This window comes from Cannabis sativa, chromosome X (assembly GCF_029168945.1).
Source record: "Cannabis sativa cultivar Pink pepper isolate KNU-18-1 chromosome X, ASM2916894v1, whole genome shotgun sequence".
In the NCBI taxonomy this organism is placed as follows: domain Eukaryota; kingdom Viridiplantae; phylum Streptophyta; class Magnoliopsida; order Rosales; family Cannabaceae; genus Cannabis; species Cannabis sativa.
Window position 1 is genome coordinate 22727802 of NC_083610.1, and position 27752 is coordinate 22755553.

The 27752-nt window shown below is 33.5% G+C and overlaps 5 protein-coding genes across 7 annotated transcripts; 2 read left to right on the top strand and 3 right to left on the bottom strand.

The window, feature by feature from the left end:
- Positions 1–2543: 2543 nt before the first annotated feature.
- Positions 2544–7037, top strand: LOC115702624 (serine acetyltransferase 2). Of its 3 annotated transcripts, none has more exons than XM_030630045.2 (9): positions 2544–3105; positions 3342–3539; positions 3658–3717; positions 4318–4438; positions 4616–4710; positions 5389–5555; positions 5649–5722; positions 5816–5878; positions 6704–7037. In XM_030630045.2, the coding sequence occupies exons 1-8, from the start codon at positions 2845–2847 to the stop codon at positions 5836–5838; spliced, it is 999 nt and encodes a 332-aa protein (XP_030485905.2). In that variant the 5' UTR covers positions 2544–2844; the 3' UTR covers positions 5839–5878; positions 6704–7037. The 3 variants fall into 3 exon arrangements, 2 of the variants coding, with proteins under 2 accessions (XP_030485905.2, XP_060962745.1); XR_009685252.1 differs by having other exon boundaries at positions 2611–3105; positions 5660–5722; XM_061106762.1 differs by having other exon boundaries at positions 2611–3105; positions 5816–7037.
- Positions 7038–7771: 734 nt separating this feature from the next.
- On the top strand, positions 7772–16694 carry LOC115702618 (protein GRIP). Its single transcript, XM_030630040.2, has 21 exons — positions 7772–8349; positions 8461–8576; positions 8774–8943; positions 9192–9285; positions 9798–9884; positions 9990–10070; positions 10246–10371; positions 10813–10921; positions 11005–11084; positions 11450–11578; positions 11679–11779; positions 12024–12157; positions 12262–12359; positions 12441–12560; positions 12677–12695; positions 12830–12879; positions 13026–13097; positions 13165–13212; positions 13331–13436; positions 13587–13645; positions 13975–16694. The coding sequence occupies exons 1-21, from the start codon at positions 7923–7925 to the stop codon at positions 14086–14088; spliced, it is 2340 nt and encodes a 779-aa protein (XP_030485900.2). The 5' UTR covers positions 7772–7922; the 3' UTR covers positions 14089–16694.
- On the bottom strand, positions 14979–16581 carry LOC115702620 (phosphoserine aminotransferase 2, chloroplastic). The gene has a single exon (XM_030630042.2). The coding sequence runs from the start codon at positions 16579–16581 to the stop codon at positions 15295–15297; it is 1287 nt and encodes a 428-aa protein (XP_030485902.1). The 3' UTR covers positions 14979–15294.
- Positions 16695–17091: 397 nt separating the features above from the next.
- Positions 17092–20168, bottom strand: LOC115702619 (G2/mitotic-specific cyclin-2). Its single transcript, XM_030630041.2, has 11 exons — positions 19852–20168; positions 19619–19721; positions 19431–19487; positions 19230–19278; positions 18974–19135; positions 18751–18885; positions 18568–18657; positions 18246–18467; positions 18052–18150; positions 17784–17962; positions 17092–17697 (listed from the first exon to the last, which is right to left on the bottom strand). Exons 1-11 carry the CDS (start codon positions 19901–19903, stop codon positions 17544–17546), a joined length of 1302 nt encoding a protein of 433 aa, XP_030485901.1. The 5' UTR covers positions 19904–20168; the 3' UTR covers positions 17092–17543.
- A 962-nt stretch (positions 20169–21130) lies between these two features.
- On the bottom strand, positions 21131–27473 carry LOC115702617 (uncharacterized). Its single transcript, XM_061106644.1, has 15 exons — positions 27291–27473; positions 27117–27177; positions 26863–26976; positions 26292–26389; positions 26135–26218; positions 25919–26055; positions 25708–25780; positions 25510–25555; positions 25292–25401; positions 25034–25141; positions 24870–24929; positions 24473–24534; positions 23101–23413; positions 21625–22780; positions 21131–21532 (listed from the first exon to the last, which is right to left on the bottom strand). The coding sequence occupies exons 1-14, from the start codon at positions 27354–27356 to the stop codon at positions 21665–21667; spliced, it is 2448 nt and encodes an 815-aa protein (XP_060962627.1). The 5' UTR covers positions 27357–27473; the 3' UTR covers positions 21131–21532; positions 21625–21664.
- Between the last annotated feature and the right edge of the window lie 279 nt (positions 27474–27752).

Consider the following 27752-nt stretch of genomic DNA (forward strand, 5'->3'; position numbering starts at 1 on the left):
ATTTTTATATTACACTTTTGTTGATTTGTTATTGATTTTTCGTTATATGTGTGTTATTTTTTTTTTGTTTTAATGTTATTTTCTTGTTACTTTTATATATTGTTCATGTTATTTTTATAGAAGATCGTATAAATGTATAAAAAAATCTTTAAATGTAAAAATTTTACAAAAAAGTAATATTTTATATAATTATTTCAAAATAAAATACATAAAATTGAACATAGTAGAATAAGAAATTGAAAGATTTTATTAAAATTGTTCGTTTAGAAAATCCCTGAAAACCTAATCATATGTTCTTCTCTCTATCAAAACAATAAGATTGTTATCCTTATTACTAAACTCGTTAAAGAGATAAAAAATTTAAAAGAAAATATTTTGGAAGATTTAAATTACTCCTCATAATGAGGAGATCCAAGTTTGAATTCTCCTTTCCTCCTCCAAAGTCAAAAATAAAAATAATAGTTACATTATTTTTTATTTTTTTTTTGCAAGAATGGTTACATTAGTTTAACTATTGGATTATTATTGAAGAGTTATAATTAATTTAGAAATGAATTAAAAATAATTAATAAATTACTGTAACCACATACTAACCTCATTTCATTTTATTAATTAATATATTTTGTTTTCATAATTTATTTTAAAATTAATTTTAATTATAATTATTAATTAATTTTTGTTTAATAATTGGGATGGGGACGGAAGAGCACTCCCTGCCAATTCCCCGCCCCGTGTACATCCCTAACTCAATACGATGTGTCACTTGTGAATAACTAACACTATTCTATATTTATTTATTTATTAAATCAAATATGTGAGACATAATATTGAATTGCACCAATAACATCATGCCACCACTTGCCGTGCTCATTTCTCAAATTTATAAGCTCTAGTTTGCTAGGCTTACCAAACATTATAATACTGATCTAATTGAATCAATTATGTACTTAATTTTGACTTTAAAAGTTATAAGTTCAAAACAAAAAAAAACTAACAAGTCTATGAGCCATAATTAAATTTTAATGGGCCCTAATGGGCCATAAAATCTCGGGCCTGCCCTGTTAAGGAGGAAATTACATAGTATACCCACTTTATTTTATTTAATTTAATTTTTACCTTTATTTTTATATTCTTCAAGATATATCCACTTTTATAGATAATGTCCCTATTAGATCCCTTAGGTTAATGTAAATTATATGCTAGACTTAAATAGAGAGTGGGGGTATAATGGACAATCTACTAAAAAAAGGGGTATATTTTAATAAAATATAATATAAGAGTTTTTGATTAATGGATACAAAAAAATAGTATTTTTTAACTTATCCCCCTGTTAAGTTATCTTGTAAAAGTTAAATTCCACTTTTACGGTTTTTTAGGAAAAAATTGTAATTTACAATAATTTTTTAAGAGATTATTTCACAAATACATCAAAACAATAAAAAAAAATTATAAAAATACGGTTGTACAAAATTTTAAATATTTTTATTATTTTATTTACAGAAAATGCGGTCTTTTTGTGTTGTACTCTTGTTAATTTGCTGTTGATTTTTTGTTATGTGTATGTTGTTTTTTATTATTGTTTTGATGTTATTTTTTTGTTAATTGATTACAAAAGTAAATGTAAATGTTTGTTACACTTTTAAAACACAAATAGTAATAGAATACAATAAGCCTACCTTACATAAGATTACAACTTTGAACACATAATCATTATCTCTCCTCTTTTCTTTCTTTCTTTCTTTCTGTTGCTTTTGTCTTTATTTGTTTAGTAGTTCACTTGTCATAAGGCCAAAGCAAATTAAGACAAGAAAAAGTGAGTCAGACTTTGATATATGCTTGACCACTTATTCTCTTACTACTTTTATTTTATATATTATTTTGATCATTTCAATAACTGTAAAATAAATACAAATACTTTTTGTTTTGAGGGATCAAATCAATAATGATTGGAAAGCAAAGCATATGGTTCATTCATTCATAATATTATTATTTGAGAGAATGTTTCTAGTCGTCTACTTGGACCACATTCATTCCTTTGTTATCAAAACCACTCTCACACGTTCCATATAATACAGCCAATTACATGATAATTATTACATATTTATATAAACTAAGTACTCTACTTAAGTAACTCTACTATCCCTTTTCACCACTTTTGATGATTCAATTCTATGTGTGTTTAATCAATTAAGTTTTTGGTTTTATAAAAGCTAATTACTATAATGACTTGAAAACTACAAACACCTTTACTTTGTAGTTTCATTATAAAACAATAGATAAATCAATTTTAACAAGTAACATAAGAGAGTCATATCATTCATCATATTAATTCATGTCATGCCACTATATAATAACCATTGAAATTGTTTATGAAACTTGGAATAAACCACCCCATTTGAATAAAGGCATCGATATTGAGCAATGCTTAACACTTTTTAAAAATGACATTTTATAATTAATTAACTATATGTCTTTTCGAATAAGTACAAGTAGTAGTATCAAACTCCATTATTACCAACTTCTTCAGCTTCTATTATCAACCGCATATGTATATGAATTACATTACATAATTATAGAATTATGGGGTTTTTCTTTCTTAATTCATTTGAAAAGTGCAGGAAAAAAAAAAGCATCTTTATCTATAATGTCACATTTTTAGACACACATGTCATCTTGATTTTAGCAAAAGCATGCAATTGCAGAGTTGTCAACTGTACACAAACTCACTCTAAAATCTCTCAGAAACCAAAAACCAAAAGCCGAAACCTTTTCTAGTGTTATAAAAAGACTTGGCCCTCTCTTAACAAACAACTGAGCAGAGCATAGAAGAGCAGAGCCATTCTAATGGCCTGTCTCAGCAAAGAGAGGTGTTGGGGTGTCTCTATCTCTAAAATGCTCTCAGAAGATGACAAACAAAGCTTCATGGATTCCACCACCACTACCACCAACTCATCATCTACTCCCAAAAGATTAGACAAGGTTTTCCCCGTTTATGCATTGGGGATTTCCAAGTCTAATCACTCTCAATTGGAACAACTCTCACACCTTTCTAATTCCCCTCAAGACCCCATTTGGGATGCCATCAGACAAGAGGCAAAGCTAGTGGTATCTATCTAATTCTCTTAAAAAAAGGAATAAACCTTCTTTTATTTGTCAAAATTATTTCTTTTCACTTCAAATTTTCTGGGATTTCTGTGATATTATGTAAAGTCATGTTCTTTTGGGATTAGAGGCCAAGACAATTTTTTTTCTATTTCTTTCTCTTCAAGTTTTCTGGGAATTTTATGAAATCATGTAAAGTTGAAGCTTTTGAGAGATCTTGACAATGTTGTTTGTTGCAGGCAGAAAGTGAACCAATTTTGAGTAGTTTCTTGTATGCAAGCATACTTTCCCATGATTGTTTAGAGCAAGCACTTGGTTTTGTTCTTGCAAATCGACTCCAAAATCCAACTCTTTTGGCAACTCAGCTTATGGACATATTTTATGATGTAATGACACATAGTAAGACCATTCAACGCTCAATTCGTCTTGATGTGCAGGTAAAACTTTGATGGTGTTTATTACAATTACAAAGATTGTATTTGTATATATAGATACATGTATACAAACTATTAAGTTTTTCTTGTGTTGATAGCTTCTTTCAACCTTCTTTTTTAGGCATTTATGGACAGGGATCCTTCTTGTTTGTCATATTGTTCAGCACTGTTATATCTCAAGGTATTATTCTCTTCTGTTCTAGGATTGAAAGTTGGTTTGCTTTTTTTGTGTTTACCAAGTTTTAATAGTTGGATTCAATTTTTGTAGTGTACTTCACTAAGATCATCAAGTAAATGTCAATTACTAAGAAAAACCAAGTTAAAAGCTTCCTTCTTATATGTTTTTCTATTATTGTAATACATGTCAATGAAGATCTACATAGTCTTGAGCATCCCACTCAAACTTCTCTATTGAGCTTATTGAAATTCTCTATGAAAAGTATTCAATGAACTCTCATCAAATATACCTTACTGCTAAAAATGTCAATATACTGCCTAAATAGTGTTCACTTCGTCAAGTAACAAGAGTGAAATGATCTCGAAAATCGACACACAAAGTTCATAACCAGCCAATTTGACACTTAACATCGTTAATGTCTATTTGAGTTACTTGAATTGTTAATATGGTGTCTATTAGTAACTTTCATCGATGGATTACCATGTTTCTATCATTGTTATCGATTTTCTCTGTTGTTGTTCTTCATGATTCTTGATTTGGTTTAGGCTGGCTTACAAATTATGCTTGAGCTTTAACTTGTGAATCATTCTATAATGCATTCAGGGATACCATTCTTTGCAAGTTCATCGAGTAGCTCACGCCTTGTGGAGTCAAGGACGGAAAGTATTAGCATTGGCACTGCAAAGTAGAATAAGTGAGGTTTTCGGAGTTGACATACACCCAGGTAACTTCATTTGTATTTCACATCATTCATAACATCCTATGATGGTTTTCTGTTATGATTCGTTTCAAGATGAGGGCGATTGATGGCAGCAGTAAATTTCGGTTTTAGCTGAGAAAGTAAACGCCTTTTGTAGTACTAACCTTTATCAAAATTTTCTCCCTTTTGTCATATCAATAGCTGCAATAATTGGTGAGGGAATACTGTTGGATCATGGGACGGGAGTTGTTATAGGCGAAACTGCTGTTGTTGGAAATAGGGTGTCTATGATGCAGGTAACTCGATTTCTGTCTTGTTCCTTTTCTAGTACTAGTTGTCATAACTTATGTTTATGTCAAATGCATTGGTCTTTTCCCTATTTGAAAGGAAACTGATTGAAGTTATAGTGAACTTTTTACCTTTATTTTCTCACAATATCCTCGTTTGGTGACATGTTAAGACATAAGCTGGACTGAATAATCATCATCATTTTCAGTCAAAATTGCATCTTTTTTCTATTGACTTTGAGACTTTGAAATGTAGCCTTAAAAAGATAAGTGAGAATTTATGTGGTTATGGCTGAAACCAGATTTATGGCTTTATCTGAAAAGCTTTGAGGTTTCTTTTTCTGTTGAATGAATAGTAATTGTACTCCTCGAACTATGACCTATGTAGTATTTGCTTCTGAATTATTTTTTGGTAAAGAATCTCTTGAACTATGAAAATAATTGCAAATTTCCCCTGATCGCTGCATTTCCCCTAACTAACTTTAGTTGGAACCAAGTATAATGATTTTAAATATTCAAACATTAACTCTAAAATTACAAATTCACAACCCTAGATTTTATCGTTAGAGTACTATCTGTGCAATTATATTTTGTCTAGACTCTCAAATTACAGTAGGTTAGCTAAAAATCCTATTTAATCGTTTTTGTGGCTATGGCATGTTTAAGAGTCTTTTTGATATTTCGCAGGCTGTAACGCTAGGGGGAACAGGGAAAGAAGTTGGAGATCGGCATCCAAAAGTTGGGGAGGGTGTCCTTATTGGAGCAAGTGTGACAATTCTTGGCAACATAAAGATTGGTCATGGTTCTATGATAGCTGCTGGTTCTCTTGTGTTGAAGGATGTTCCTCCACACAGGTAAAGAGTACTAATAGCCGAGATTGATAGGCGTCTTCATTGGTTGTGTTTGGGTTTTTATAAAGTAATCTTTCATTTCCTTGGCTCCCCAAGTATTGTTGCAGGAATGCCAGCAAAGGTGATTGGATATGTAGATGAGCAAGACCCTTGTTTAAGTATGAAACATGGTATGTAATGTGAAGAGCAGTTAATGAATGAATGGTCATTTTAGTTTGGTAATTTCATTTTAATATTGTATTGTTGTTATGTGACAAATGCAGATGTTACCAAAGATTTCATTTGACACATGCAGCAGTTGTCTGTTGGGGATTCAAAATGTGCAGGTTAGAAAGTGTGAAGAAGTTTTTAATGTATAAATATGTATTAATTTCAGGAAAAATTTGGAGTACACTCCCAAAAAAAAAAGTTTTGGAGTGTCTCGGTATACCTTTTATCTATTTAAGCATTTAGGAGAATTTGTTAGTCTTTCTTTGACAACTTGTAAATTTTCTAAAAAAAGTTGAATAGTTTATACATGTGACAGTTAATAGTCCTGTGATTCGTAAGAGAAATACCAGGTATGTTGTGCAATCTCACATTATTTGAGAAAGGTCAAGTATGATAATTTTGAGACGGTGTTGGTATGAGACTACACACAGTTAAAAAAAACTTAAATTGATTGATTGGTACTACTTATATCAACAAGATGCATCTTGTTTTTTAGTTGTCTATCACGAAAAAATTTCACAATTAAACGTGCTTGACTTGAGGTAATTTTAGGATATAAATGACCTCCTAAGAAGTTTGGAACTAAGAAGCATGCTAGTGAAGACAAAGTACGCTGGAAACACTCGTATTGGTCTGTAGGACCAGCTGTCAGTCTAGGAAACAGCTAGAGTGACGTACCCGTACATAAGAACTATAAAGTCGTGGGGGAAAACCCAATAAAAGCTTGAAGTAGGGACGTTATATTATTGTACTGAAAATAAAGTTTAAATGGTTGCTTTACCACATGTACATGAAAAAACAAAATATTTGAACTTCATTTTTTACATCTTATAATATTCAAAATTTTATAAAACTTGCAAGTGGTTCTAAATAACTTTTTAGGAGTTAGTACTATAGACTTACCCTTCATTTCATATCATTTTCTTTCTTTTTCTTTTCAGGAGCAATAGATGATTTGGTTGTGGGGGCAATTGAGTTCATGGCATCATGAAATGGTGGATTATTCTCGTGTTGTTCTTTAGTGGTTTTCATTCAATATCATATTGATGGGTTATTACACTTTGTTATTTATATTTGTGTGTGTGTAAAACAAAGTATAGGATTAAGTGAGAGTGAGAAAGTGAGGGCTTGTTAAGAAGCAAGATACCATGTTTTTTTGAGTCTCTTGCTTAATTAGAGAGAAATTAACTATAAGTCTGTCTCTTATAATTATCATTCCATCTTAAGAGCCCTAATCTTTATATTTAATTATTACCTTTCTTTCTTTCCAAGTAACCTGATTGTGTGAGATTTCACTTTGGAAAGCAATAATATATATATATTAATGTAAGGATCCCATATCAAAATGTAAAGAAATTTGAGTTGATGATGCATATGATATGTATTATTAAAAATCCAACTGTAATTACCTTGAACCTAGTTTTAGAAAGAGAAAGCTACTTTATCACACAAAATCAAAAATCAAGTTGTATTTTGATATAGTGTGAAGTGTTTTATCATAAATTGATTTCATTTAGTTTAATTGTTTGTAGTGAACTGGTGGTTGGGTTAGTGTCATAAACAGTAAACACCCAATCAAGAATAATTTATTCTCAAAGGTTGAAAAAATAATAATAAAAAAAAACAATTGTAATGATTTTTTTATGTAAAATTTATATAAAAATAATTGAAGTTTTAAAAAAATACTTCAGTAATTATTTCATTAATTGTAAAATAGGATGTGAAAAAATAAAACCCGAATTTAAACTTATGTAAGAGAGTGGATTTGCTTAAGTAAAGCACGATATAAATCTTAACATGACACGACAAGAGTCATATTTCAACACTACATCACACACGACCCGTAATTTTGTATGAAACAACTCATATTTATGTCACGACACGTGTTTACAACAACACTAGTTGGAATGAAAGCTAGAAAGGAACGACAAAGAAGAAATTGTCGTTTTTATAGTCAAAATCTATTACTAATACTATTGTCAATAACGACGTCGTTTTAATATTACTCCTTATCGTTTTGAGAGGTTAGATCCATTTGAAACAGAGATCTCAGCTCAGCACACAATAGAAAAAGAGATCTTTCTTCTTCATCATCTTCAGCTCACACCCAAATTGATTTGATTCGATTCCAAAGAGAGAGAAGTTTTGAATTCAATCTCAATGGAATCGGCAGTAGAAGAAGAAGAAGCTTCCGTACCCATGGCTGAACAGCTCCACCATACCTCTCTCAAAAACACAACCTTGCTGTCCTCTATTGGTAATGGTAATGGAAATGGACTCGATGCTACTGCTAACGATCGCGATCAAGATCACGATCACCTTGTACAGACTGTCTTTGAACTAGGATTTCAGAATGAATATCTCAAGTCTCAGTTCCGAGGCTTTGCTGAAGATTCTCAATTTATTACTTCCGAGAACGATGGACAAGCTATTGTACAGCTTCAGGAAACCATCGAATCTTTGAATGCTCAGCTTTCGGAAGAGAGACTTACTCGTGTGGCCGCAGAAGAGGCTTTGAAGCATCTTCAAGTGGCTCACTCGGAGGCTGATGCTAAAGCCCTAGAACTCTCTCTAAAGCTTACTCAAGGTCTGATTTTCTTTCTTTCTTTCTTTGGGTTTTTTGATGTGAGAGATGCTACATTTGCACTAATTCTTAATCCAATCTGAATCTTTAGCACTCTTTTCGATTTTTTCACAGCTCAACAGAAGTTTGATCAAGAAATTAAAGAACGTGACGATAAATATGCTGATCTTGACTCCAAATTTAACCGTCTTCACAAAAGAGCCAAACAGCGTATTCAAGATGTTCAAAAGGTAAATCATTTTTACAAAGTTTAAACAATTTCCATTAGTTCACGACTGTGACTGAAGCAAATTTTTTTAGAGATTAGAAATTTAAAGCTTTCAACTTTAATCACACTTGTTGTAACTACAATCTTGTTTGTAGAGTTCATATTGGGATATTTATGCAGAATTTAAATTTGAATGTCTTTGGGGATTGTAATTTTCAGGAAAAGGATGATCTTGAAGCACGGTTTCGGGAGGCAAATGAATCGGCCGAGCGAGCATTATCTCAACAAGCGACATTGCAGCAGGATCTGGAGCGTACAAGACAACAAGCAAATGAAGCATTGAAAGCAATGGATGCAGATAGGCAACAATTAAGAAGCACAAACAATAAGTAAGTATCTACTTAACTTCTTTTCGATGTATGCTTAAACACAACGATAAAGAATAAGAACAAGGAGAGATTGTGTGCGTATTTTGAGGGATCTGCTGTTTCCATTTGCCTCCACTGGACTATTTAGATTAGAGCATAAGAATAGTGATCGAATAGTGAGCATTTGAATTAAATTCTATAAAAGTTTCTTCATATTGTACGTGCCACTTCACTTATCTGCCAACTATAACTATGTTGTTGACATCTAGACTCCGGGACAATATTGAAGAATTGCGACATTCATTACAGCCTAAAGAGAGTGCTATTGAGGCATTGCAGCAGTCGCTTCTAGAGAAGGATCAGGTATGAAATTGAACTTTTGAAACATTTTCCATGGATCTAAAGGTATCTTGCATGATTTGGTGTATGTTTATCTATAGTGGCGATAATCATATGTATGATCAATCTTTGTCTATTCTTTGTTCAAATTCCATCTTGCCTCCACGTTATTAATGTACCAGATGTTTTTCTCATCCCTTCCATCTATCACATGGATGGAACTTTAAACTCTTAGAGAACCAAATTATTCAGTTTTCGTTATTAGAAGTTTTATTTTCCCAATCAATATGTGCAAAATTTGGCCAGTTCGTTTATGCCATAAAAATTTCAGCACATCATCATGATAAAGTTGTATATTATCAGCTTGATTTTTCTTGTCAGTTGACACTTTTATTTAACCATCTGCTAGGCACCAATAGAGGGCTCACACTATCCTAGAGCCGTGAAGTTCTTGTTTATATTCCCTTTGTGTCTTAGTTCTTTTACTCGTGTAGTAGTATGTATATTATGTATATATTAACCCACATTAATCTCAGATGTTGGAAGACATGCAAGGATTGCTACAGGCTGCCGAAGAAAAGCGGCAAGCTGCAATAGCTGAACTCTTAGCTAAACATCAGAAGGTTCAAAGATTTGAAAAATCAGTCTATTGGTTATTAAACTTAAGGCATCTTTATTATGCCTTTTTATTAATATGAACGATAATGGTGGCATATTTTTAACTTCAGAACTTGGAAAGCTTGGAAGCCCAACTTGCTGATGCAATATCAGACAGAAGTAAAGCAACTGAAACCATTTCTTCTCTTCAGGTGAGAAATAGGATAATGTCCATTTCATGTCAAGTTACATAAGGATTTTAATTTTATATTTTTGGAATGAGAAGCTCAGTTACAAGGGTGGAGTACAGGTTAATTCTCTTATTACTTTAAAAACTTATACAATAATTGGATCATGTTCAAGACTAGTGAAATTATTTTCCTTCAGATGCTGGTTGCAGAGAAGGAATCAAAGATTGCAGAAATGGATGCAGCATCAACGGGCGAAGCAGCCCGACTCAGAGCTTCGGTGGAAACTATCAAAGGAGAAATTGCTCACTTGAAACATGAGCATGTGAGTATTTTATCATTCAATATTAACATGAGCATGAATTTAACATTCAATTATATTGGGGACTCAAGGATGTAATTTTATTTAGTTTTTATTAATTTCACTTTTGTGTTCATTGCTGAACTGGCATTTGATTCTTCATATCCTACTTTTACTCTTAGTAATTTTTGTTTTACTGTTTAAGGGTTACTTGCCTTTTGAACTGACTTCAGGGGCATCCTTGAATCACAAACTTTGGGGATGCAGTTCTTTCTACATTTATAATATTGGATCACTTCTTCTTGATGTTAATCGAGTTGTTGGAAATTGGTTTAAGACATTTACTTTTGAAGATATGATTTGTTTTAGTAAATGAGAAGGGGAGAAAGTATTGTTGAACTGACCTTTCAAGTCATTTACCAATTACAGAGTGAGTTTGTACTTAAGCATATTTTTCTTTTTCAGGAGAAAGAAAAGGAGAGCTGGGAAGCTACATCTCAGGCACTTAAAACAAGACTGGAAAATTCTGAGAATAACTGTATACGTGCTGAAGTTGAATTAGCTAAAATGAGAAGTATATATTTATCCCTTCTTTAGATTTTATCTACTGACATGAATATATGTATAATAGTATCCCTGATTTTTTTTATGGGGCAGGCCAACTGGAATCAGATTTATCCTCACAAACTCAAGCGCTCAATGCAAAAGATGCTGAATTAGAAGCTGCCAAAAATGAGGTATCTAGAAATGACCCTGAGTGCTTGATATAAGCAACTTCAGTGTTTACCTGAGATATTTATGCACGAACATCAAGAAAATATTAATAACCTGTCAACTAATAATATTTACCGTAGCAAAGACATCAGGATGCTCTCGCAATCTTTCCTAGTTAACTAATGTATTGTTCATAATTTCGCAATATTAGGTCATTGAATCTTTCCTTGGGAAAATGGAAATTTTGGTTGCCCTGAGGAATATTTGCTTTTGTTCATAAATTTGACTTTCTAAGAACCTTTCTTAATTTGCAGCTTACTTACACATATAAAAGTATATAAAACTATCTTCTGATTCCATCTTCTTTTAATTTGTGTATACCTTGCAGATCAAACGCCTTGAAGCTGACTTTTCCTCTTACAAAATCCGTGCTCATACACTTTTGCAAAAGAAAGATGCAGAGCTAGCCGCCGGTAAAGATTCCGAGCAAGTCAAAGCTCTTGAGGAAGCACTGAAAGTACATGCTTGTACTAATTTCAATTTCTGTATTTTAAATTTTTAATAAAAACAATAAACGTGCAGCTCTGGCTAATAATCACATCTATGTCATTCTTTAGGAGGCTGAAAAGGAAGTTTCATTGGTTTGTGCTGAAAGAGACAGAGCCCTTCAAGATCTTCAAGAAGCTCTGGCTAATCATGATAAAGAACTTGCAGAAAGGTAGAATTGTTGCTGAGAAGCTGCTGAATGGGTTTTTTGTTTGATCCAAGTTTCCTAGTTTAATGAGTTTCTTAAAGAAAGCTTTTGTTATGAAATTGTATATTTTTTTCAAGAGTTTAATAGTCTATGAAATGCCTTCAGATATTCTTTACTTTCATCACTTCGGTAAAGATTTATTAATATTATCCTGTGAATTATTTTGCAATCATATCCAATTTTTCAATTCCATTTTTTTTTGGCTCAGAGAGTCAGCTCTTATTGATGTCAAGCAGCAGATAAAGAGCTTAGAAACGAAGCTTGATTCCGCCAATGCTCGCAATCAATCCGACAGAGAGGCATGGGAAAGGAACCTCCGTAACTTGGAAGAAATGTGGCAATGTATATATTTATATCCTAATCCAAATGATTTTTTTTAAAAGGATGGGGCAATTGCATGTAGCTCAAAATTGACTGAAAATCATACCTGATAAATAACTTTGCAGCAAGATTTGATGCGTTGAAAGTTCAAAATGAAGCATCTTCCGGAGAAGATCTAGAAAAGGAATTAGGAGATCTCAAGCTGCGGTATAAAAAACTAAAGGTACTTCACATCCTTCTGTCAATGGCTTTGACATCAACGATGACTTCCTATTCTCTCATTAACTGAATTCTTAAACTGTAGGAAGAACACCATTCATTTCGTGATCTTGCTGATAAAATGATTGAGGAAAAGGATAATGAAATCTCTAGACTCACAGATGATAACAAGAATCTTCAGCGATCTCTGGAATCAAGACCAAAAGTACTCCTTTAAGAATATTCATCTAACCTCTATTGATTATAGTTTTTCTTTTTCTTTTTTTCATTTCTCGGTCTCTTCTAATGTTTTAACCTTCTGATTATGTACTGGGGAAACAGGTTGACAACTACAACTCAGGTAGGAAGACAGTCTCAGTTGTATTTATCTTCTTTTTGTTTACTTGTCTTGTAGGAAGTCCTATCCTATACATTGAATTATTGGATGTAGCATGTGATTTCTAATTTTGTATTATTACAAAATTGTGTTGTCAGGCTTGCAGAAAGAGGATGCATCTAATAATGCAGCAGAACAGCAGATTTTGGTATGAATGTATTTTCGTATGCTTTGTAGTTATAAAAAAATAACTATATTTGCTATTGAATTTTGTTTTCTTTACATCCTTTCCAAGATTTAACTCCCAAATCATTAAGTGCATTCCGTGACATCAATTTTTCTTTTAAAATACAGATTTTGGCGAGGCAACAAGCCCAAAGAGAAGAAGAGCTTGCACAGTCTCAGAGACACATTCTGGCGCTTCAAGTATGTATCATAATTTACACACGTTTAGTTTTTTTGCAGTGCAGTTCTAATTTATGTCATAACTCAGGAAGAAATTGAAGAACTGGAACGTGAGAATCGCCTCCATAGCCAACAGGTACTTATCAGAAAGCCTGGATCGGTGTAGATTTCTTCTTTTAATACTTCTTTTTTGTTATTTCCCCTGCTATGTTTGTTTTAATTTATTTTTGTTATTTAATACACAACAACTACAGGAAGCCATGTTGAAGGCTGAGCTTCGCAACATGGACCGAACACAGAAGAGGGAAGGGGTGGATTTGACATATTTGAAAAATGTCATTCTAAAGCTTCTTGAAACAGGTATTTGGGTGAATGATTGATGTATGAATCTAAAAATTAAACCGTTTTATACCCTCTCATTTTCTTCCTAACAGTGTGCTCAACTAAAAAGAATATTTCATTATTTTGAGATTGAAAAGGCTTATTATAGTCTCTATTGTAAAAACACAGGTGAAGTGGAGGCTCTTCTGCCAGTGATTGGAATGCTTCTTCAATTTAGTCCTGAAGAGGTGATATACTATACTTATTGCATTGTTATCTCATAATAACATGCTGTTGTTTTAAGCGTGGAATTTATTTAGTATGGGATTAGTCAAAATTGTGAGTTTTTGTTATTTGGAACGAAAATCCGTTGATCACAGGGGGTGTAGTAGTAAGGTTCTTCTTTCTAGAGAATGAAAGATATCATACTTCTTTTTAAACTATAAGATATCATATGGGAAATTACAATAGCATGAGCAACATTTGAGTCAATGTGAAATACAATTATACAATAGGTTTTAATAACCCAATATTATCCATGTCCTGAATTACTACTGGTGTTCATTTGCTAATGCAGATACAAAAGTGTCAACAAGCCTATCGAGCATCTGCAGATGCTGTTCCAAGCCCATCGGGTGATGCTTCATCAAAATCTTCTGGCTCTCTTTTCTCTAGATTTGCATTTGCATAATTGCAAAAAGGATACAAAGAATTCTTTCGTTGCTTGTCTATTGCAATCCAGGGCAGCAAAGTTAGCTGCTTGTTGCCTTTGGAGGCGGAGCACTGCATGCTGTCTCATTATCAACATCAGAAGAGAGTTGTTTGTCTTGGTACAACGTTATGCAAAACCACAGGAAAGTGTAAAGAGAGATTGGCTTACATAAAATTTTAGAGGGAGGAGGAAGGAACATTTTTTTTGACAGTGTGTATATTTATACTGTCCAAGAGAATTAACTGTCGTAAAGCTGATTCTTTGATTTTTGACAATTATTTTTTAGTACAGGTGAAAAATGCTTATAGATTTTGACATAGTATTGTTTGGAAATAAGACCAATATAGAATGAAGGGTACTATTCAGACCAATTAAGCTCAGTATAGAAACCCCAAGTAATTTGGACTTGAGGAGTGGCTCTAGATTCGATCATAGTCTTCATTGTGTTCATAATGTATAATATTAAACTGTCTTATATGTTTTGACCATTATTTGTACACTCTTCTCACACTACTTGTTCATTGTGAACCTTTAATATTATTTGTGGCAAGTTCATTTCATGTTGATGAGGATTGTTATAAAGCACACGTACTGTCGAGTCGACTATAATATCTATAAATATATACGTGGTAGAATTGTTGACCATTCGTACAATCTTAATCAATTTGTCGGCCACCATTTATAATATAAGAAGAATAAAAATGGTTGTAAATTTTTAGCAAATAGTTGTAAATTTTACCCTAAAAGAATATGTTTTTGTTAATAATAGCAATAAAAATGGATATTTTCTGATACCGACTAAGAAGTATATTCCCTTTTGGAACTTTTTCTCCAGTCCTTTTTCCACCAAAAAAAAACCACAGAGGAAATTTTGAATAGTAGTACTTTATAGTTGAATATGATTCCCTTCAAATATAAAAAAGAGTACATTTGAAATTGAATATGATTCCCTTAATGAGCTAAGCTAACACAGTAGTGCATAGAGATTGATTCATTCATCCCTTAATAAACATAATTAGGGAACTAAAAAACTTTTTTGATTATTATAACTACTCTCAAACAAAAACCATGGCCACTCCAAAGAAAAAAGAGCAAAATCAAGAAGAAACAAATGCTGCAAACTCTAGTACTAGTAGAATAGTAGAATCTGAAAAAGGGGTATGATTCAATTCAATTCAAATCAATTCAAGCATGCTTAGCTTGAAAATCTTTCATGAAAGCAACCAACTTTTCAACCCCAGCCAAAGGCATAGCATTGTAAATAGAAGCACGCATACCTCCCACTGATCTATGCCCCTTGAGTTGAACCATCTTCTCCTTAGCAGCCTCCTTAACAAACTCACCTTCCAACTCAGACTTCTCAAGTGTGAATGGCACATTCATCAATGACCTCACTGACTTCTCCACTGGACACCTGAAGAACCCATTGCTCTCATCAATAGCATTGTAAAGAATCTCAGCTTTCTTCTGATTCTTCTTCTCCACTTCCTTCAAACCACCCTGTTCCAACAAATCCTCAAACACTAAACCACACATGTAAATACCATAACAAGGAGGAGTGTTGTAAAGTGAGTTGTTCTCAGCATGAATCTTGTAATCCAACATCACTGGTGTCTGTTCTTGTGCATTACCAATAAGATCTTTCCTTATGATTACAATGGTGACTCCAGATGGTCCAACATTCTTCTGTGCTCCAGCATAGATCACACCAAACTTAGACACATCAACTGGCTTTGAACAGAAATTTGAAGACATGTCTGCAACTAAAATGCCTGTGGAGTTTTGTGGTGTTGGGTAGTTTTTGAACTCAACTCCATGAATTGTCTCATTGGCGCATATATGCAAATACTTGGCATCTGGGTTTTGTTCCAAACCCTCGAAAGTTGGGATCTTTGTGTACTTTTCAGATTTTCCTGACCAAATCAAATTAGGGTTACAGTACTTCTTAGCTTCCTTAATAGCCTTATCACCCCAAGACCCAGTAACGAGAAAATCAACAGGGTCACTTGGTGAGCAGAGATTCAAAGGTATGGCGGCGAATTGAGTGGTTGCGCCACCCTGGAGAAATAAGACAGCGTATTCATCTGGGATTTCGAGTAGGGTTCGGAGATCGGATTCGGCTTTTTGAATAATGGAAAGGAATTCTTTTCCTCTGTGGCTCATTTCCATGACACTCATGCCAGATCCACGGTAGTTGTAGAGCTCTGACTGAGCCTTTAAGAGAACATTTTCCGGTAGGATGGCTGGACCGGCGGCGAAGTTAAAAAGCCTTTCTTGGGAGTGAGCTGGGAGTGGTGGACGATCTTGGATTTGGGTTGAGGTGGCGGCGCATGAGATGGAGATTCTGCGGTTGGGGATGGTGAATCTAGAGAAAGCGTTAAAGGGTTTAAAGATTGAGGTTTTGGGAAGTTGGTGGTGAGGTTGAGTTGGGTTTTGGAGGAGAAGTGAGTGTGGTGTGGTTGCCATTGCCATGGTGATTGGTGACGGCTCTCAGATTTGAAAAGGCAGAGAGAGAGAGAGAGAGAGAGAGAGAGAGAGAGAGAAGGGGTTTGTTTCGTAGTGGCGAAGATCAAAGTTGCTTTGAGTGTGAATTTATATAAAAAGAAATTAAGAAATAAATATAAAAATCAGATCTTGGAAGTAGTGATAGTGCCAAGGACTCAGGGCAAGGCAACAAGTACTATATCATTTTCGATGGGGTTGGTTGGTTTGGTAGGTAAAGGTAAAAAGGTTGACTAAGGAAGCCAATTTTGATGTCGTTTTTATCACAAATTCATGTCGTTGTTATCACAAATTGATGTCGTTTTTTACCACAAATTGATGTCGTTTTTGTCAAAGGAACAGATGTCGTTTATGACCTAGCTAGTGTCCACTAACCACCACTTTATACTAAATGGATATTTTAATATAGTTAGTATTTCTTAGTCTCTCTATCAATATGAGAGAGTTCAAATAGATGATGATGATGGCAAAACAAGAGAAGAAACAACAATGAAGTTGAGTATTTATTATTGCCCGCATTATTGTTCAAAGGGAACAATAAAAATAAAAGTAAATTGATTAAAAGACAGTCCAAAGTGAAAAAAATATCGTAGTAATAATAATAAGAAAGAGAGAAAGATATTGTTGTATGCTCAATTGGAACATAGACATTAAGAATGGCTGTAAAGCAATGAACAACCAAACCAACCAACTAACCAATCCGGCTGCAAATCTAGAATATATCGAATTCCCAGGCCGCAACCTTGGTTGCTGCTGCTGCTGTTGTTGATGCTGAATTATTATGTGCACATATTAGAGTAGAAAGTAAAGTAGAGTAGAGTAAAATAGAGTAGTCATGAGTCATGAGTCATGTTGTTGCTGTTGTTGTTATTGTTAAGAGTAGAGTAGCTGCTGCTGTAATATAATACATGCCTTCCTCTCCTCTTCTGCTGCTATTGTAGTTGTTGAGTCTTCTGCAACAGAAAATTTGCTGGTTCACATTTTGATGTGTATCCAAACTTAGATGTACAGTACTTCCTATGAACCCCTGTTAGCTTTCCTGTTGCTGCGTTCTGGTGGAGACCAACCATCAATCTCGAGCACTCTCTGTTACAAGTTAAGATAATAGTAAAATGTGAGTGAGTGAGTTAAAGACTAGAATGATTGAAATAAAGACTAGAAACAACACTAACAGGAGCTGATCTTCTGAGTAACTTGTGTGCCATTCGCAGGTCCTATTCCACTGCTTGAACCCATAAAGAGTGCATTGAGCGGTGTAGACTGCAGCCGCGGCTAACAAGGATGGCGAATACTTGAGCATCTCGTACTCTACCAGCGACAGCTCGATCATGAAGAAGGATAGTAGTTCAAGCTGTTTTCATATCATTATAGACATTAGATAATTGAATTGAACAGTAATCAAATTTTATAATTGGGCGACACAAGAAATCAATTAGTTACCTTTTTGTCAGATTGAGCAGCCTTGAGAAACCTTTTCATGAAGACATAAGGCGTGGGGACTGACATGTTGAATTGCAATGTGTTAAGCATCAATTTCTCCTGCAAGTTGGACAAGACAATTTTACATAAGTTTTTTAAGTTGAAAACAATTGAAACATGATCTTAATTAGATGGGATAAGACAAATTTATTTACCATTTCAAGAACTTCATTCCTTGTGTAAGCCTTATCTGATATAAGAATCAAATCACCCACAACAGGAACAGAAACTTCCTCATATTTACATGCCAAAAGCATGGCAACCAATCCAACCAACTGAAGCTTCTTTCTTGCAACTTTTTGCTTAGCTAAAAACCTATCTATGAGATTAACTGTGAGAAACAATGTCTCTTTCAACAGTTCAAACTTGTCATGCACCTGTTTGATTGGAGGGGGAAGTAGATTAATAATAATGATAATTGCTTCATAAATTGGTTTTTTGACATAGTCATATTGGCCTTAAATGGTTTATTAGTACCTCAATAAGCCAGTCAATCAGTATAGATCTCATCCTTTCATTTATGTCATATTGTTGTCCTAAGTAGTCAGATGAGACACAGCTAAACCCCTGAGCATTGGACAATAATAAAAGATAGTCAAATGACTGTCCCTTTTGAACAATCTTCAAGGTTCAAATTCAAACAAGAGAATTGTGATTTACCTCCATTTTTCTATAAAAAGCATAGATATCTTCAACATAATCTACAACTGCAAGTGGGTTCTTTCTATCACAGCTATCAATATCTGTAATTGGGTCTTCTTCTTCAACTACTATATCTTCCATTTCAACCTCCTCCTAAAGAAAAATGAAGAAAACAAACAAGTTAAAATTCAAATATAATCAATTAAAAGAGGTAGAAAGAGAGAGAGATATAGAAACATACCATAAGATCACTTTCAGCTGGTGCTTCTTCGGTTTCGGTTTGTTCCAAGAACATAGGCACTGGCTGATCTGAAGGAGGAGATTTGCATTCCTCATCAATGAATATGGTCTCTCCAAACCCATTTGAGTTAGAAACTGATGAGATTCTTGTGTTTTTAGCTTCCTGGATGTTTAAGGCCAATTACCCTTTTAACATTTTTGACAATTATTCAAATTTCCTTAAAAACAAATCAGATACTGAGTAAATTCAAACTCACCTCAAGTGCTGATGATTGTTTAGTGCTAGCAATTTGTGCAGCAAATCTCCTAAATCAAATTAATTCAAAATAATTTTAACAACCCAAGTAAGTAAACATGTCTCAAATTGGTTCATGCTAAAGAATTAAGTAATAATTTGAGGTTAGACTTAGACAAAACTACATTTGAAAATAATTAAGGTCAGTGGTCAGATCTCTAACCTGGTAATTGGTCTATGAGCTAGATCTGCCTGCTTCTTTTCACAAATCTCCTGTTTACTGAAGAAATTTTTCAAAAAAAAAAAAAAAAGCAGATTAATCCCAGAAAACAAAAGAAAGAACAAATTATTACTAAAAAAAGTTAGGGATTTGAAAGAGAAAGAGAGAAGAAGAGGGGTTTGAAATATTACTCTGATAAGCCTCTCTTGTTAACCACAACACATGGGTAAGATTGACCTCTCACTAAATTATGATTAATCACTCCTAAAGCTCTCCTGTTCTGTCTTCCCATTTCTACACACAACACATTTCAACAACGAAAGATCAGAAAAAAAAATGAAAAATTTTGATTAAACACACAACTAAGCAAGACAACATATTTTCTTTTCAAAATCTTAAGTCAGCCCACTGGAAAGGATCCAACCTTGAATGTTTGTTGAGGGTCTGATCAGATTGTTGTTTTCAGAAAGAACCATTTTTTAGCTCGATGGTCTTAGAGAAGAATGAGATTCAGACCAAACCCAGAAGAGAGAAAAGCATGAGAGAGAGAGAAAGAAGGAGAGAGAGCCCACTGAAATTGCAGAAACAGATAGTAGAAATAATAGGGGAGCTAAGGGTATATGTCTGAAGAGAGAGAGAGGGGGGGAGAAAGGTTGGGTCTTTTTCAAATGCAACGGCTAGTGAAATATGACCGTTGGATTTGATTAGAGTGAGTGAGTGAGTGAGAATAGAGCTTTGTGTTGTGTGAATGTCCTAATAACAACGGTCACTAATATTAGGAATAGGGATAATGGTAATACATGTGCTTTTTCAAAATAATTCACTTAATTAATTATTTAATTTAATAAATTAATTAATAATCCAATGATTGGGTATGTCAGAATTTTGTCTTGCTTTTTTAAGGGTTACCCTTCAAATTCAATCCCTTCTTCAAACTTAAATCTCATATTTGCGCTCCATTTTTTAAATATATCCTTTTTATTATTATTATTATTATTATTATTATTTGAACAACCATTTTTAAATAATTAAACATTCACTTGTAACATTAATTATTCACATTGCACATAAGTAAAATAATCATTTTTAAAATAATACATTGAAATTTCAATTTTTAAAAAGTTAAGGGTGCAGTAGTCTCTCATTGGGGGGGATTTTTTTATATATATAGATCTCTTGTAAATTACTCTAACTAATTTGTTTTTTAAGAAAAAAGTGTGTTCTTTTGCATAAAATTTATTGTTAATTAAGATTAGAATATTAAGTACACAATATTGTAAAGACTAATAATTGAGATTGTACATGTAGATTGCATTTTAAAAATAAGTCAAGTGAAAGGAATTGGTGAAAAGTGAAAAAAAAGAGGAAATATTTGAACTTTATTTCCTTATTTTGTAACCTTTTCAAGGCAATGCAAACCATCTTTTTTCTTTTTTCTTATTTTGGATTTTTTTGATAAAAACCCTTAAAAAAAATTAGAGGCAATATCGAATATGAATATCCCTTTGACCATAATTGAAAAGGAAAAAAATAAAAGACAAAAAAAAAGAGCAATATCAAAGTATTTAATATGCCATCCAACTAAGCATAACAAGTAAAATTTCAAAACAAACTTTCTTTTCTTCTTTAAAGCACCAGAAGATACCAATCATTTAAGAAAAATAAATCATAATAGCAAATGATATTGAGCAACTGAATCATTGACAACAAAAAAAAAATATTAATGCCAAACATTAACAACATGAATTATTTTTTAAAGAAAAAAAAAATATTCAATTGTTTTGTCATTTTCAAACATGACAACATAAGTTTTCTCCAACAGTACATATTTCAAAAGAAGATCAAAATTGTTGAAAAAATAAATAGTGTTATGGTTAATGCTCATCATCTCCAATCAACATATCTATTTATACTTTAAATTAAATTCAAGTCCTCTTTTTCTTTTAACTGTTACTCATACAAACAACACTATTTATCTACCTATTCAACTTTAATGCTTTTTAAAATTGTTAAGAGGAATTTAAAAAAAGCTGTTATGAAAAAAGCAAGGCAAAATTTGAAGCATATTACCCCTCAACCAACCTTACATTTTTTGAAAAATGTACCTGCATAGTGAAAAATAATGATTATTTAGTTAATCATTTAACCAAGATGGAAGACAATAGAAGCAGAAAAAAGAGGCACCACCAAAACATACCTATCAGTTGTCAGTTTCACTTCAAACTGAAAATGTAATTTTACTTGAATATATCGGAAAGCAATCGACGATTTCCCGTTTCTTTGTTTACTTGTTTATGTTCGGTCTCTTTGGTTTTCACCACACCCTGCTGTTTAGCCACTTTATCTTCTTGTGTTGAAGGCCTTTCACTCTTATGTGTGTGCTTTTTTGTCTTAAGCTCACCTTTCTTTTTCTCAATTGCTTTCTCATCTGGTTTTTGGCATCTCTCGTCTGATATGTTTCCTTGCATTGCACCCTGTTGCTCAGCCGCTTCATCTTCTTGTGTTACATGGAGCTTCTTCTCCTTCACCGTTGAAGGCCTTTCACTCTTATGTGTGTGCTTCTTCGTCTTAAGCTCACCTTTCTTTTTCTCATTTGCCTTCTCATCTGGTTTTTGGCATCTCTCATCTGATATGTTTTCTTGCACTGCACCCTGCTGCTCAGCCGCTTCATCTTCTTGTGTTACATGGTGCTTCTTCTCCATCACCGTTGAATGTTTCTCGCTCTTGTGTGTTTGCTTCTTCTTCTTCTTCTTCTTCTTATTAGCCTCGCTTTTATTTTTCTCGGTTGCATTCTCATTTGGTTGTTCGCATCTGTTGTCTGACATGTTTCCTAGCACTGAAATCAACTCTTCCCTGGGTAATTCATCTACTTCGTAGAATTTTGTATGTTTATTAGCTCGTTCTTGGCATATCCCTATCTCAACAACCTCTTCTGTCAATCGAGTACTGAAATGCTCGGAATTTATACTGACTTCACTGGGAACAAAATTGCGTTTCTTGGCTGGCTGATGTTCTATTTCAGGAGAACAAAGTGAAATACTGTGTTTTTGTCCCTTCTTCACTTGCAATTGCTCCTTTATCACATCAGAAAGTCGAGTGTCGCCAGTGATCTCTGTATGCATGCAATTGTTCTCCTCTGAAACGTTATCTCCTCTTCTTTGCCAACAGCCCATTGTCTCAAGAATAACTTTGCCAACAACAAATCTCGTCTCCCATAAATACCCTTGCCCAAGCAAGGCATAGTCAATATCAAAACACTTTCTTCTTTGCTCATGAGATTGACATCCTTTCTTTTTTACCAGCAACTGAAAAATTTCAGCTACATCTTTGCTTGTCCTCTTTGGTATAAATACCTAATACATGGAGTTATAATAGAAGATCAGACGACACATTTCAAGATGACACTGTCATTGCAAATGTGCCTAAGCATGTAACATTGTGAGCATAATACCACGATAACGTTTACACTTAATGCCATACCTATATTTTGTGCTAACATGAGATATCATTGATGAAACGAACCATGCTACCGTTAACGAAATAATCAAACTAATTGATTTTGCCAAGCATCATAGAAGGGAAAGGAGATAAGGGGCATGAAGCAGCACATAGGTAGATCTATATAAATTAAGCCAATCACAGTCAACTTGATATAATTACTAGACATACTTACCAAACCAGAGCAAGGGGAAGTTGGGTGTCTGGTCACTGATTCAAGATAATTTTCTGACTCTGTTAAAATATCTAAAGAATCTTGGACAAGAATAGCTAACTGAGAAACTTTCATCACAAGTTCTTCATCAAACTTAGGAGCGAAGGAACTTGAGAGCTCAGGGACAAACTTAGCCTGAACTTCAGAATTTTCTTTTGCAAATCGAATACCCTCTTTCCATTCTCCGTGGTACAAGATAGAAGCAAAAGTCAATACTACAAGAGCATCTTGAGGATTATTGATTAAAGTGAGATGAAATGCCAACAGTCCAACCCTACCAAAATACACAAAAATAATCAGCACTAACATCTCAAACAGCCTTGATTGTAAATATGTACAAACATGCAACTTGGTGTTAATTATTACTAATGTTTTAATAAAAATATCACAACTAAATACGGGGGGCTCCCTCCCTCCCTCCCTCCAGACTATGAATTTTTTTTCTCCCTAGAAAATTGGATTTAATGGTTTTAACAATTAATTACCAATTATTATATCATATTTGGATGCATATATGGCAGGAAGAATAATCTTATGCTAAATATCTGTCAGCTTGTTTTGTTTGTTTTTAGATAGTGTACACGTTTATATTCACATCTAACCGAATCCTCTCCCATTGATATCTGAATTTTTTGCTTATGCATATGCAAGAAAGTAATCTAAAATGGCATTCTTATCCTATATTCTAAGTTAATTAAGTTCCTGAATTGGGAAAAAATAAAATAAAAAATCACTTGCTCCCTAGAACTTTGAGGGTAAGATTAACAAACTTTGTCTTAATTATCACTATTGTTTTCAATAAAAATATTAAAATAACTAGAAAATAGGAATACTGCCGGGTTAGCCACAATAGATGGTGCCTCATCAGCTTAAGTTTGTGCCTAGTTTTCCGAGAATTGGATGGCCAATGATTGGTCAACATGGGAAAGGAAGTTTCTGGTGTTTATTATCATGTTAAAGGAATAGGACTAGGGAATGGGGGCTTAGAGATCAGTGAGGAATAATTTGTAAGGTACATTTTTTCGTATGAAATGCCAGGCTGTCAAACAACCTGGGGTTTCAATAAAGATTTCACCAATTCCATCTCTATTCTCCGGTATTTTGTTTGTATTAAGTCAAAAGGGTAAACATAAAGGCATAACCTTTGAAAAACTTGAAAATATTGGCGTCGTACATATAGAGCATAGTCAGTAAGAATTTTCAGGTTTAATAAAAAGTAATGATAACATAAAATTACATAAACTCAACAACCAAATTTACTGATGAAATCATCTAGGATATGGTAAAGAATATAAAGTTCAAATCTAGCAAAAAAGATCATCAATTTTCTTACCACAGCCTGCAGTCAGATGGATGATCACAGCTGACCACCTTATCCATATTGAAGAATAATTTCTGCCAAAGGGAAAATTGAATCGAAATAGAGTAATTACTCGAACATGATTGTAACTTGGAACAGCCAAATGTGAAAGTAGCACAAAGGCAATTAGGAAAGGACCATCGAATTAGTCATAAAGAAAAAAAACTTGAATGCTAAAGTTATATATATGTGTGTGTGTGTATAAAGAATCCAAGTCATTACAGACCAATTCACCAACCCAAACTTTGTAAAAAGTAATAACTTAGCTTTATTAAAACCGATGACTCTTCCCTACTCGGTAATTTCTTCTTAAATGTTCCCCTAAGCAAACCCATAAGTTCCCTCAATAAGTTTTCACTGGCTTACTTACCATCAACATTGTAGAGTTCTGATCAGATTTCGTGCTAGCCTGCTGCTCAAGATATGCTGCCTGAAATCGAAACAGGATAGTATTATTAAGCTACAAATTCAAATAGAAAGTAAAACCCAGTGAATGATATTGAATCTCAACAAAGGCGGAGGAGTGGCACACACATGAAAGGGAAGAAAAAATCTCAGCAGATTGAACCTCTGAAGCAAACAGAGTGAAGGCTCAGCGGCACCATACGAGAGCATATAGTTGAACTCCATCATTATTCTGGACTGAATAACCAAAGAATGTCACTAAAGCTGAATACATGTTTACACATACCACAAATTACTAGAGTAGTAAAGCTTTTTTTTCCATTTCAAAATAGGAAAAGTAAAAGGTCAACAAAATCTGGGGCAACAAAGGACATTAGTAAAGCGTACCTTCGATAATGTCAATAAGGATGAAGAAAAACTACGAATTGCAGTTGCTGTGTCACTTGAAAAAGAAAAACCTAGTCGAGCAGCAAGTCTTAAGCCACGCAATATTCTCGCTGCATTAATATTTGGAAAAAATAAATTTTTATCTTGTAAAGCAAAATCCTAGTTAAAAATGTAACGGTCAGAGTATTCTAAGCATACATGGGACAGAGAAAACCTACCACAGTCCTCTTTGAATGAAACATCGGCAGGGATTAACGTTCGTAGCTAATTCACATACCCAACAATAACACTTCTTTAGTACATTTCAAATGTTGAAACAGATACTAATTTATACACCAAATGAAAGTTCCAATATATAAATATATATATATATATATTATATACACACATATAGAAAGAAAAAAACGGACACTCACTTTTAAGGACCTCAAGTCAGCCATTCCATTGGCATAATCATAGATCATCTTCGAGAAAGGGTCAAAGAATAAACTGTTTCAACAATTCCACAAGAAATTTCAGAAGTTAGAGGGAAATTAAACTAAAGTAAAAGAGTTCACATAGTAAGGTAAGTGCTTTATCTTTGCTGCCATATTCTGATATGTACTAAACTAAAAGAGAGGAAGAAACCTGTTTATTGTATAGTCTCGCTTCAAGGAGTTCCTCCAGAGAGTAAGGTCTTTTTTCCCAAAGCCACGTGGTGCTTGAGAAGAATGAGGTTCTGTTTTTTTCTCAGCATGTTTAGCCACTGTTTCAAAACTAGACACCTGTTTCATGAATCAGATGTAGGAATACTAAAATTGAAAAATAAATAAATAATTGGGTATGCAGCACCAACCAACCAACCTCGATTATAGAACCTCGAACATGCACCATACATATTGGGAATCGTTGTCCAACAATGTGTGCTTTATGAAATCGACTCCTAATCTATAATAAGAGATCAGTAATCAACAAAAAGTGGGGGGATAACAAATCTCAAAACAGTGCAAAATTGAATTACCTGCTTAAGATTAGCAGTGGTAATGACATCAAAATCTTTAGGTGTTCTTTTCAGGATCAAATCTCTAACACATCCACCCACTAAGTAGGCATCAAATCCTGTTATATTACAATCAAACCAAAGCACCAAAGAGTATAAGTAGAGCTTTTCTCACATATGAATATAATAATCTGTTAACTGTGTTGACCCCTAATCCTATTCCTAGCTGGCATTCTGCTATGAACCTAAACTAAGTGTTAGTTACATGTTAGAGCTGTTAGTGTTAGTTATAGATAGTTAGAGTTGTTAACTAACCATTAACAACTCAATAAACTCGGTCTAAGGCCTAAAGCTATAAATAGCTAACTTGTTAAGGCTTACATTAACTCTTAGTACAGATTATTTAAATAGAAACACTTTTCTTCTTTCTCTGTTTATTCTGTTTAGAGTTGTGAATTGAGATCAAGCTCAAGCGATTCTCAATATACTAAAACAGAAAATCAAGTAACACAGCTGAAAAGATACAATACAATAAAAATTCCAAACTTGCAACAGTAGAATTAAAGTGATGAATGAATAATGAGTAGAATACCTTCATTCCTCAAAATTCTCAATACAGTCAATGCAGCTGGAGGTATAGCATTATGGTGTATCCCAAAGGCCCTGGAATCCACCTTGTTTGATTTTTTGGTACCCATTAACCCCACTAAACAATCATAACAATAACAAAACTACTGAGTGTGTGTCTCTGATTATAAAAAACAAAACAAAACAAGAAATGAAAGAATAGATTTTTATTGTAATGACAGCATAAATTATAATGTAAAAGTGTAATAAAAACAAAACCTTGGGGGGTTGAAGCTATTTCAGGTAGAACTCCTCGATGGGAAACGGCGTGGCAGAACCTCTACGCGAAATCAGGGAATTTCAATGGTTAGGAAAGCCATTGGGAAAAAGCGTATAAGGTGTTTGTGAAAATGAGTGAGTGAGTGAAGCTGAGAAAGAAAGAAAGGAACGGACCTGTTGGAGGAGGAGGCGTAGAGAAGAGAAGAAGGGTTTGTTGATACGTTGTGTGGACATCGCCATAGTCCAAGTACCATCGCCGTCGTCATCTCATGGCGCCATTTTCAGCAACGCCCTTACAAATTTTACAGTATGTTCTCTTAAGTTTTAACTACCAAATCATATGACATTTTTTTCTTTTTTCAAATAAGACCTAAATTTTCTTTTTAAAAAAATATATTTTTTAATTTTTGATTATAGATAAATATTTTTTTTAAATGTAAAATTTTTATTAATTTGTCAAATACTTCAATGGAACATCACTTTTATTGAACACTCGATTTGAAAAAGTACAAGATGCTCTAGCAGGACTATGAGCAACTATATTAGCAGATCGTTTGATAAAATTAAAATTTATGACCAACACATTTTATATCTCTCAACCCCACATCTTCAAGAGCTTTGTTAAACACTTCCACT

Excerpts from the sequence above, each read along its gene's own strand:
- LOC115702618 (XM_030630040.2), top strand. The coding sequence starts at position 7,923 with ATGGAATCGGCAGTAGAAGAAGAAGAAGCTTCCGTACCCATGGCTGAA. Across the intron at positions 9,286-9,797 it reads CGCTTCTAGAGAAGGATCAG|ATGTTGGAAGACATGCAAGG; the intron begins GTATGAAATTGA and ends CATTAATCTCAG. Across the intron at positions 11,085-11,449 it reads TAGAAGCTGCCAAAAATGAG|ATCAAACGCCTTGAAGCTGA; the intron begins GTATCTAGAAAT and ends TATACCTTGCAG.
- LOC115702620 (XM_030630042.2), bottom strand. The coding sequence starts at position 16,581 with ATGGCAATGGCAACCACACCACACTCACTTCTCCTCCAAAACCCAACT.
- LOC115702624 (XM_030630045.2), top strand. The coding sequence starts at position 2,845 with ATGGCCTGTCTCAGCAAAGAGAGGTGTTGGGGTGTCTCTATCTCTAAA. Across the intron at positions 3,540-3,657 it reads CAATTCGTCTTGATGTGCAG|GCATTTATGGACAGGGATCC; the intron begins GTAAAACTTTGA and ends CTTCTTTTTTAG. Across the intron at positions 5,723-5,815 it reads TTGTTTAAGTATGAAACATG|ATGTTACCAAAGATTTCATT; the intron begins GTATGTAATGTG and ends TGACAAATGCAG.
- LOC115702617 (XM_061106644.1), bottom strand. The coding sequence starts at position 27,356 with ATGGCGATGTCCACACAACGTATCAACAAACCCTTCTTCTCTTCTCTA. Across the intron at positions 26,219-26,291 it reads CCACTGCTAATCTTAAGCAG|ATTAGGAGTCGATTTCATAA; the intron begins GTAATTCAATTT and ends CTCTTATTATAG. Across the intron at positions 23,414-24,472 it reads CCATCTGACTGCAGGCTGTG|GGTTGGACTGTTGGCATTTC; the intron begins GTAAGAAAATTG and ends GTATTTTGGTAG.
- LOC115702619 (XM_030630041.2), bottom strand. The coding sequence starts at position 19,903 with ATGGTTCTTTCTGAAAACAACAATCTGATCAGACCCTCAACAAACATT. Across the intron at positions 19,136-19,229 it reads AACAATCATCAGCACTTGAG|GAAGCTAAAAACACAAGAAT; the intron begins GTGAGTTTGAAT and ends TTAAACATCCAG. Across the intron at positions 17,698-17,783 it reads TACTCAGAAGATCAGCTCCT|AGAGTGCTCGAGATTGATGG; the intron begins GTTAGTGTTGTT and ends AACTTGTAACAG.